The following is an 11118-nucleotide window of genomic DNA, read 5'->3' on the forward strand; positions in this document are numbered from 1 at the left end:
ATGGTGGGAATTGCCAAGTGGCAAGTTATTGGTACTGGAGGAGCTGGCGCACACTCTGGTAAGCTAGACACACCAAGCGACCCACCTAGGCCGTGCTGCCTGCTCACAGGTTAATGCTGCCTCTTGGGGATTCAGCTCCCAGATTTGGATTTCCTACCAGCATTGGATCAGAAAATGGCCCAGCTTTTGTAGCTGGTTTAGTACAATAAGTAAGCAAAACTTTAAACATCAAATGGAAACTGCACACTGCACATAGGCCCAGAGTTCTGAGATGGTGGAATGAACCAACCGGACACTTAAAGAGACTCTCCAAGTGGATCATAGAGACTGACTGCTCCTGGGTAGACTTGCTTCCGATGGCTATGCTCAGACTCAGGATGACCCCACAGTTCCAAGGCTATTCTCCATATGAAATTGTGTATGGGAGGCCCCCTCCCATAATAAAACAGGTGTCAACAAATTTGCCTCAGGTAAGGGGGTATAGGATTTCGCAGCAGATGGAACTGGTTAAGGTAATAAAATCAAGTAACTAAGTTTGTACAAGAAAGGGTGCCGTTCCCCCTTGGGGAACAGATTCATGAGTTTACACTTGGTGACCAAGTATGGGTCAAAGATTGGAATCTTGATTTACTAGCCCCTTGGTGGAAGTGCCCTTATACTGTTATTCTAACTACCCCTACTGCAGTTAAAGTTGCAGGTCCCCTTGGATCCCCTTGGATCCATCATACAAGGGTGAAGAGAGCATACCATGCACACCCAGAAAATGCTGAGTGGCCTGCATAGAGGGACCCTGCTGACCCTCGAGAGACTAAGACCATCCTTAAGAAGAAGGAAAAGAAGATCCCAGACGAGCCCCTTGAGGATGAAGCCACATAATCAACTCCTGTTGCTTGGTCTCATCAATGGGCACATTCCTACACCAACTTCCACAATACCTCCTACTCTTGGCTATATGGGGCTATGCCTCTGTCTGTGATGGATGGACTTCCCTGTCACCACTCTGCCAAGGAGATTTTAAACCACTCTGCTCTTTTCTGGGACACAATCATAGTCTCTCCCTGCTCTCTGGATGTAAGCCAGACCTACAGTCAATAGACTCAGGTCATAGAGTTACATTTGGTATAAATGCCAGTGTAACAAAAGTCTAACCTACAACAAGCTCTGGTAAATCTATCTTATTTACATGCTAGGTGGACAAGATCTGTGTTTCAATGGTATGAGTATATTGTTGCCTTATTTATACCCTCTATAGGGACAACAGATATTACGATTAAAATAGAGGCCTCAACTAATTTCACAAAACAGGCCCTCCTAAATAGAACAAAAGCCATCCAAGCCTTAAATGAATCCATGGTTGATTCATGTCAATGTATGGCAAAAACCACTACAATATTGTAAAGTAATTAGCCTCCAAATAATAGAAATAAATGGGGGAAAAAAAAAATAAAAATGAAGAGCAAATCCAAAATAGAATGGCTTTGGACATACTCAGCTGCTCAAGGAGGGACCTGTGCTATAATTAAGGTTGAATGTTGTGTAAGCGTTCCTGACTTATCTGGCAATGTATCAACTGCTTTAGATGACATGAAAAATCAGGTAAAAGCAATGTCAAACAAAAACATTCCTTTCTGGACTTCGGTCCTATCTTGGGTGAAGGGTGATTGGTGGAAAACTATATTTACCATTGTTACAGTTGCCTTGATAGTTCTGCTTTGTGGACCCTGAATTTTACAATGTATTATGAACTTTGTAACCCGAAGGTTGATGGCATTCTCCCAAACTGGCGGTCGGAGAGCCAGGGTGCAATATATCCCTATGAGTGATGCTCATAATATGAGTTAAGAGCAACAAGAGGGGGCAATGAAGGAGGAAACAGACAGAGCTGGACTCCATCTTAGGCCAGGCTGCGAACATTAGGCTACATGCGTGGTCACCCTCCCAATGGACTCTGAACTTTGTGCCCGGTGTCTATAGAAATGGCAGACCAATAGAAAACCAGACCCCTCCGGATAAAAGAGCCCCAGGACTTATACTTGAACTCTCCGTTGCCTAAAAGAATATGCTAATTATCTCTGTAACAGAACAAAGTGGTAACTTCCATTATGTTTATCAAGATATGACCACAGGCCTATTGATAAATATCCACTGTTTATCTAGTCTTGTGACACATGAATCATGGGTTACCTTTGATCGTATCTCTCTTTTACCTTGTCCAGACTAGTTTCAAGGAATTAGGGGAGATGGGTTTGAGCAAGTACACTTAGGGTATATAAGGTTTTCACAAAAACTGGTCAGGGTCCTTGGCTAAGAGGAGATTCTGCCTTGGGCCCTCCAGTATAATAAACTGCACTCCACTATCTGCATTGTCCTTCTGAGTGAATTTGTTTCCCGGAACGCATGGCTACAACAGTTCCTGCTTTCCCAGATCCCCAGTGTCCATCCAGCAAGTCTCCCCTTTCCTTGAAGCCAGTTAGAGTTGGGCTCCTCTCATTTATGGTTCAGACTTGATTCTAGATCCTGCCTGGTTATGATGCACCTCCCTGACCCCAAAGAGAGGCACCCATTCATATTTGCACCACTGAGATAAAATCTTTTATTCTTTACTGAGAATAGGGTTTTACAGAGCAACAAACACAGTTCCTCAGCATTCCTGGGAGGGAGTGCCCTACGTGTGAGTGAGTGGGTTTGGAGTGGGCCTGATTGATTTCTGTAGCAGCCCAGCATTTACACTGCAGGAGCCAGGCCAATTCTGCGGTTTCCTCGATCGAAAACTGAGACATACAGCCTTAGGAAGACGTCACCCAGTATCCAGGTCTCTGATTTGTCCATTTTCTCTGTGCCTCCTACAAAAGTGCTGACGCAGAGGCCGCAAGAAGCCTGGGGGAGACAGAAATGCACACCAGTCAGCTTGAGCCCTTACCTGCTGCCCCCTTCAATATGCAGAGCTGGTAGTTTCTCCATTTTATTTCCCTCCTTTGTTAAGAATCAAGTGGCTCTCTCCACAACTGCAGAAGAGGGCATACATCCAAGGCTAAGAAGGGTCAATACCTGTGATTTTCCTGAGGGAAGGGAGTGGAAGAGGGGAGGATTGGGAGTTTGGGATTATCAGATGTAAACTGATAAAGTGAGGATGGATAAACAATAAAGTCCTACTGTATAGCACAGGGAACTGTATTCAGTATCTCATAATAAACTGTCATGGAAAAGAATAGGAAAAGTATATATATACATACACACACGTGTGTGTGTGTGTGTGTGTGTGTGTGTGTGTGTGTGTGTGTGTAACTGAGTCATTTTTCTGTATAGTAAAAATGAACATAGCATTGTAAATCAACTATACTTCATTAAATTTTTTTTAAAAAGAACAAGAATGGTCGGTAGTTCCCCTTACACTGCTGTTTTCCTTCTGTCTTCTTTCCTTCTGACACCGGCTAGATGTTTTCTCTGCACAGAATGCCTTTTCTTCTTCCGCTTCCTCACAACCCTGTTCTTCTAAGACTGTGCTCAGGCCCTCTTGGAAGCCTTCCTGAGCTCACAGTCACTATCCTTGGCCACTCCAGGCTGGGTTGGGTGACTTATCCCGGTGCTCCCCTGGTATGTAGGCTTCATCACCCCTAATCTGTCCCAGTCCCTCCTTTGCACAGCCCCCTGGGGTGCCATGTGCATGGAATCCAGTATAGAGTTGTCTCAACACAAGCAGGCTTCCTCATTCCTCCCTGAGGCTGATGGTTTAGAATTACTGCAATTCCCTCTCATCCTCAAAACCTTCTTTGAGCCCATCAGCCTGCTCTGAACTCCCGCAGGGAGCTGATATGAAGCCTCCACCCTGTGCCGGGGCTGTGCAGTCACTGTGCACCCTTTATTCACCTTAGCATCCAACCTCCCCACAGAGCAGTCAGTACCCCAACTCACAGAGGAGGCCCTGGGGCTTAGCAAGGGGAAGTTGCAGCCAAGGATTAAGGCAATCATGTAATTTATCATCCCAATCTGGACACTTTCGAGATAGGAAGGGAGACTGCTAAACACTATGGTGGGACAGCACACTGGGACTGTCCTCAGCCAATCCCCCTTGTCACACAGTCTATTTCAGGGATTGCTTAGAGACGACTTTCCATGTTTCTGCATCTGGGGTCTCTGGTTGAACTGAAGGTCTGTGAGGGCAAAGACCCTTAATGTTCCCCTTTTCTTTAACTCCCACCGTGCCAGCACGGGTGGTGTCTCTACACTTATTTCAGAAGGAGGGATGTCCCAGATTGCCCTTTACTCTCACGTGGTTGGTTTTGCGGGAGGCACTGGCCCAACCACAGGGTTCAGCAGCATCTGTAATGGTGCAACTGGGCCTGCAGAGGGCGCTGTCCTCTCGGCAGCAGCCCAAGGGTTCCTGCAAGTCCCAGATTTCAGAACCGGCCCCCAGGGCTGGCCCCTCACCCTCAACATGTAGTTTTCAGGGCGCATTGGGTAGTCAACGCCATTGATGGTGAAGACGACAGGAGGGATTGTAGTATTGACGCGACGTGAAATCAAATCCTGTGAGAGAAAAAGGGAGAGAGGTCAGCCCAGCAAATCCCTGTTGTGTGGGCAGCCCTGGAGTGAACCTGTAACATGATCCTTACCCGGCAACCCTTGGAAGGCCTGGCGCCGATGAGTCTCTGAATCTTGGTGATCAGTCTTGTCGGGCCACACACGGATGGGTTCCCAGTGTCCAGAATGGCCTGACATCTATTGGAACAACCGATCAGTTTCCCATTCATGGAGATCCTGGGAGACAGTGGGACAAAGCAGGCGCCAGGGTCACTCTGAGGTCTCCCCCAGGAATACCCCTTCTTTGACTGTCTCCAGAACAGTCCTTCAGCTCTTGCCCTGACTCTGTTTCCCTTTGCTCTGCGCACATCACCTTCTTTGACTTCCTTTCAGTTCCTGCATGCACCAGGCTCTTCCTACCTCAAGTCATGGACTTGTGCTGGTGCCCTTCCTAGAAAACCCCCATTACCTTTGTATAGCTCATATGTCCTCATGTTCCAGGTTCCAGCTTAACTATCCCGTTCTCAAGGAAGTCTTCGCTCTGAACTAGATCAGGCTCCGGTCTTGCTCAGTCTCTGTAGACCCTTCCTCATGTCTAGCACGTACCAAAGTGGTAAATCACTATGTATGTGAGTCGTTCCATGTATGTTTGCCTTACTAGATGTACGGCAAGTTGTATCCTCAGTGCCTCCCTTGAGAACCTGGCACTTGTGGAACAAATGAATGAAAAAATGCAACTGGATACAGACACCTGTATCTAGCCAATAATGGGTCAACTCACACATTGAAGATGGAGGTTCCCCCAGGTAGCAGATGCTCAGACTGGTGGTGGGGGAGACCAGACTGCCCTGGGAGTGGGTGTCTCCCCGCACCACCCCTTTACACTGACACTGAGGCCCCTGCCAGGCAATGCCTGAGTTAGCTCAGGGGACCTCCAAAGGGTACCTAAGCTTTTATTCTGAGGATATCACCCAGAGTCCCATCATTATTGCCACTTGTTCTCATGCCACTCCTGGACCCCAGCTTTCTGATTCTCTCAGTCACAGCCCCTGCCCCATTGTGTGCCCAGGGTTGGGAGTGGGTGACTATGGCTAGGTGGTTTGTTTCTTTCTGTGAGTTGCTTTTAGGTCTCAAGAATGCAGACAGGGACTTCCCTAACCACTAATTCTAGTGGTTAGGAATTGCCCTTCCAATGCAGGGGACACGGGTTGTTGGGGAATTAAGATCTCACATACCACCAGGCAACTAAGCTCAAATAGCTCAAAGAGAGCCTGCATGCTGCAACTGATGAGCCCAAGGCCTGCAAACAGGGAGCTCAGGCATTCTAGAGCTAATGGTCCACAACAGTTGAAGCCCTCACACTGCAACTAGGGAAGCCTCCATGCGCCACAACTAGAGAAAGCCTGTACTCTGGAAAATACAGTCAAAATAAAAGACACGAAGGCAGCCAACCCCTCTCCACTGCTAGGTAGCTTCTCCCTAAAGAGACTAGTTTTCCTGGGTTTGTCCAGGACTTTGTTTATGAAAGTGAAAATGAAAGTGAAAGTTACTCTGTCGTGTCCAACTCTTTGCGACCCTATGGACTGTATAGTCCATGGCTAAACTGGCAATTTTGTGTACTGAGAACCCCTTCAGTCTCAGATAGCTACAGGCGTCTTATCACAACCCTGTTCAGGTTGGTGAAATTCTCCTTAATCCTCTATTCACTGCATATTAGGGTCCTCAAACCACGCTCCCCACCTCACAGCATGGTAGATACACCCCTTCCAGGGCTACACATATCTACTTGGACCCTAGTCACGACCCTGGTCAGAGCCCTGATCAGGAGTCCTGGGGCAATTATGGGTGGTGTGTGTATCTCTGTATTTCTGTGTCTGTTCATGTGCAAGTCTGAGTGTGTCTGTGTGTTTCTGTGTGTGTGGATCCATGTGCCTGTGCATGTTTATATGTGTGCCTATGTGTGTGTTTCTGTGTGTGTCAGTGTGGGTCTATATGTGTGTCTCTATGGGTGGAGAATATAACTGTGTGACTGTGTGTCTGTGCATGCATTTGTGTGTGTCTGCCTGTGTCTGTGTACACATGTGGTAACATCACTTGGGGTGGCCCTTAGAGGAAGAGGCTTACCGATCCATAGTTATCTGCCAGTAACGAGATTCAGACACTGGTATCCAGTTGAGTTTTCCCTTGTAATAGGAATGGTCCACCCCACCAAGCATCACCACGCTGCCATTCTTCTTCTTCTTGCTGGAGAAGGAAGCGGGAGTGTCACTGGAGGAAAGTAATGCCAGGCAATGACTGAGGGCTGTGCTTATTCACACATCAGAGGTGCTACTCCTGTCCCCATTTTACAGATGCAAAAATTGAGGCATGTAGGGACTGAGAACCTGACCAAGGTTGGTCACTGGCTAATCAGAGGCACAGAAGTGGTTAGAAGCTGGGCAGCCTGGCCGGGCTTTGACCACCCTGCCTTCTGAAGAGAGCCTGGTCCCCTCTAGTGCCATGAGTGCTCAAAGATAACATTGGAGGCTCCCTGTAGGAGGACTCTAGCTTCCCCTTGTCTAAACTATCATTCTTCAAAAGAGCTCAGGCCAGGGGGTGCTAAAAGCATAGGTTCAGGTTCACCCAGCGTTGGATTCACTGGCCTGTGACCTGAGCCGTTCATGGGGCTCATGCTCACAGATCTCACATTTTCATTTTTCACTGGTTCCTGCAAATTGTAGCTAGTCCTGGGCTCCCGGTGAAATGCTGAGTGAGGAAACATTCCTGCCATCCCTCTCCTTTTTCCATATCAAATCTATCAGCAAATCCTGTTGCCTTTTTCTCCAACCTATTTCCTGACACCTTCCATTGCTCTCCCCCTTCCCTCCATCTGCCTGGACCAAGCTGCTGCCCTTGAGCCAATGAGCACAACTCTGTTCCAATACAATGTTATTTACAAAAAGCCAGTGGTGGGGATAGGTGGGGCCCTAAGGCCATAGTTCTCCTGGGCCAGACTATCAGGAAACCTCTGGATCAGGTGGTCTATAATGTTTTATGCAAGTGCAAGCATCTTAAAACTAATCTGAAGAGAGGGCTTGTCCAGCTAAGACTTACGTGTTCAAATAGAAGGCAAACACAGGCTCAGAAATGATTCCTTGTTGCATCAGGTTGTCAAAGAAAGGGGTGATCCCGACGGTGGCAAGGGCGGGGTAGCCCAAACCCAGGATTCCCTCAAAAGGTACACATGGCAGGATCTTGCTCGTCTGCCTCTGGCTCAGGGCAAAAGTCTGGTTCTTGACGACAACATTCCCAATCTGTGGGAAAGGAGAGTGTTCCCACATAAAGGATTGGGAAGTGGGGTTGGGGAGGAGATGCCATTAGCACTGCAGAGAAGAACTGAGGCCTGGCTGTGTCTTGGGTTGATCTCAGATGGTTAGATCAAGCTGGGACAGGAACTCAGTTTCCATTGGTGTGGGGATGTGGATTTTAACAACACATGCTTGTCCTGCAAACACCATCTGAGTGAGTCAAATTGGCCTCATGCTCAGGACAGGACCAAATTGTTCCCACCTGAGGACAAAATGGGTAGAGAGCAGGGTAGTCTTCTCTTTGGCATCACTGTGATCTCATAACAGAAATGGACTGAATTCATTGCAATGCATCGTGGATTCTACATCTGCCCAGGAAGACATAAGCCTGTTATACAAGGTTGCTGGCTAGGTTTTTATGAAAACTCTGCTTGGAAAACAGGCTTTTGGGGATGTACGTGTATGTGTATGTGTGTGTGTGAGAGAGAGCAAGATAGAATGGGAAAATACTCAGGCACTTTGGTGGAAGCGGGCCATAGTTTTTATTTGACTCTCAAAGGCCCCCTAGAGTGAGAACTGGAACAGGCTCCTCCAATGTGTGTGCCCACCTGCTTTCTCTGCCTGGATACCTGAAGCCCTTGGCTGCCCCCTAGGGGCTCCAGATCAGTTTTATCCTCTCCCCAAATATCCGACACATGCCTGAGTCCTGACTGGCCAGCCCAACTCCACCACCTACCACATGTGTGAACTTTGCAAGGCCCTTGCTTTCTGCACCTCAGTTCCCCTACTTGTATCATCAAGAGAATCAAAGTACCTGCTGCATGGGTTGTTGTAGGGTTAAATAACGATTATCATGAAAGTGCCCAGCACATTCTGAGAAGATAAAAGGGGGTGGTTTTCCCCCATCTCTCCCTGCTCCCAGCAAAATGAACCTTGAGCTGCTCAAGGGCAAAGGCGCTGCAAGTCCAGAGCCCAAGCCCCTCTCTGGGTTGGCCACTCCAGTAGGTGCTGTTAGCAAGGGTGCTGTCTCCCTAGGGACAGGGCCATTTGGGATAGGCCTCAAATATCTAAGGGACTTTGGGGAGGAAGAGCCCTGTCATCTGGTCCTGCATCTGTTTTATTAGCAGTGGTTGCTCCCAGGGCCAGTCCTGACTCTGCTTCTGTTTCCAGTTTACCCGAACAATGTCACGGCCAAAAAACCCCATGATCCTCCCAAACTTATTGAGATGATTCATGTGACGGTCTGTGATCTCGAAGGTGGTAGACTCACGAGGGTCGAAGTGTTTGTGTTTACCTGCAGACACAAAAGATGAGGGTATGTCATGTGCCAAGAACCAAGAAGGAAGTGAAAGGGGAGGACAAGATGGGCAAGGGGAGGGCAATGGTACTCACTACAGCCTGGGTCGTGGCAGTAGACAGAGGTCACCCAGAGGTCAGCAAAGCTGGTGTCCAAGAGGACCCTGAACTGTTGAGGGGGTCTTCCAATGCTTATCTTTCCAAAGTAGAATATCTATAGGGACCATGGAGGGGAGGTTAGGGCAGGCCTGGCTGCAGTGTCCACCCCCAATTCTCAGACACTCTAACCCTCTGGGTGCTCCTTGTCTCCTGACATCATGTTATCATGTTCCAAACACCCCACATCACAGCCTCTGCTCAGACCTTCACTTGAGAAGCTCTCCAGTCTCCTCTTTGTATCTAGCATGAGCACTTCCTTCTCCAGGGGACCCTCCTAGGTCACCCCAGATCACTCACTCTAATCTCAAACCATGTTCGATCAACAGCATGCAGGTGACCCTTTCATTTGATATGTGTGCCTCTCTTGCGCATTCTTGAAGAAGAGATGACACCTCTTTTTCAAATCAGTAACAGTAAATATAGTGTTAGATTTTTATGGCATCACATGTCATGGGGGCTCAGTAACTTTTAACCACTGTCCTTGGATCTACGGAAGCTGAACATGCTCTGCCTAGGCTTTCACACTTGAATGATCTTCTGATCAGCCAGGATTGAGCCTTCATCTATAACTCAATGACTCACTTCCTTCAGAAAGAAAAATCTACTTAAACTAATATCTTTAACACAGATCTGGGAGTTTAACGGTCACCTGGTCATTGCTGGGCCCGGTCACCACAGAGCAAGAGTTGAGGATGAGAATGCCTTCTCCTCGGGGAACGGGGTCCCTGTTCCCACAGTGTTTCTGCCTCCTGCAGGAGCCCCAACCCCAACATCCTACCTGATACCTCCAGATGAGCCCCAGTACTAGGCCAGAGAACCAGGGGGCGCTGGGGAGCACCATCCTCCCAATACACTCACATCCTTAAAATTTCTCAGGGGAAGTGTAGAGAATTTCTTGTCTTTAGCAGAATTCTGGAACAGGCTGTAAGTGTGTTCTTCCAGGAAACTGTTTATCGAGTTTTTTCTCTTGAGAGTGTCTTGCATGGTGCTCATCTTCATTAGCGGGATTCTTTCACAGAGCAATGAGGAAGAGAAAACAAAGAGGAGGCAGCAGTCAGAAGTCCATGTTATAGTATGACTGTCATACCTGGCATTGTAATGACACTGTGTATTTTCCAAGCATTTTTGTGAGTGTCATGTTATTATCAAGATGCCAGGGAAAGACCATGGCAAAAACCTAGGTCTGAATACAGGTTCTGTCATGTAATCTTGGATAAGGCATATGACCATTAGGAGTCTCGGTTTCCTCACTAGTAAAAAGGTAGAATGTAATAATCCCCACCCCCCATATAGAATGTTTTCTGTATTAATTGAAATTATATGATGGACATATCCATTATATAGATGGATATAATGTACTTGATACATAGGATGTCTCAACAGTGACGGTCATTAGCATTGTTGTGGCCATTCCAGTGTATCTTTCTCATAAAAGCTCTTGAGAGGGAGGCAGAGGAAGGATCATTATACTCTTTTTACAGGCTAGAAATCTAAAATGCAGGCAGTTTGTAACTTGGCTGTGATCACACTGCCTTTTGGAAGTAAAACAGCTTAGGAATAATCTTCCTGATCTTTCTTTCTCCAGGGTTCAAGCAGATGAGTAGGTTGAGAGAAGATGCCAAGAGATGGAGAACAAATTAAGGAAGTTAAGAGGCTAAAGAAGGAAGGAAGAATCAAAATAGAAAAGAATAAAAGAAAAGAAAAATGCAGAGTTCTGCATACACAGAGACATTCAAAGAGATGGAGAGATAAAAGAGAGAGAAACAGAGATGAAGAAACAGACGCATATATGCACAAGTAGAGAGAAAGCAGAGAGAAGACCAAGAAGCAAATGCAGGAGAAATGCTATTACACA

General features: G+C 47.2%; 1 protein-coding gene across 1 annotated transcript; it reads right to left on the reverse strand.

Annotated features, from left to right (window-relative positions):
• Window positions 1-4266: 4266 nt before the first annotated feature.
• On the reverse strand, window positions 4267-10262 carry LOC136169283 (pregnancy-associated glycoprotein 2-like). Its single transcript, XM_065937070.1, has 7 exons — window positions 10122-10262; window positions 9201-9318; window positions 8984-9102; window positions 7615-7814; window positions 6646-6765; window positions 4614-4758; window positions 4267-4527 (listed from the first exon to the last, which is right to left on the reverse strand). The coding sequence occupies exons 1-7, from the start codon at window positions 10260-10262 to the stop codon at window positions 4267-4269; spliced, it is 1104 nt and encodes a 367-aa protein (XP_065793142.1).
• Between the last annotated feature and the right edge of the window lie 856 nt (window positions 10263-11118).

Source organism: Muntiacus reevesi, chromosome 5, assembly GCF_963930625.1.
Source record: "Muntiacus reevesi chromosome 5, mMunRee1.1, whole genome shotgun sequence".
In the NCBI taxonomy this organism is placed as follows: Eukaryota; Metazoa; Chordata; class Mammalia; order Artiodactyla; family Cervidae; genus Muntiacus; species Muntiacus reevesi.

What these genes read in the sequence shown, in the direction of transcription:
- LOC136169283 (XM_065937070.1), bottom strand. Translation starts at nt 10,262, where the DNA reads ATGAAGATGAGCACCATGCAAGACACTCTCAAGAGAAAAAACTCGATA. An exon ending in CCCTGAGAAATTTTAAGGAT is followed by an intron (nt 9,319 to 10,121) that starts GTGAGTGTATTG and finishes TGGTCCCTATAG; the next exon opens with ATATTCTACTTTGGAAAGAT. An exon ending in TTTGCCTTCTATTTGAACAC is followed by an intron (nt 6,766 to 7,614) that starts GTAAGTCTTAGC and finishes TTCCTTCTCCAG; the next exon opens with CAAGAAGAAGAAGAATGGCA.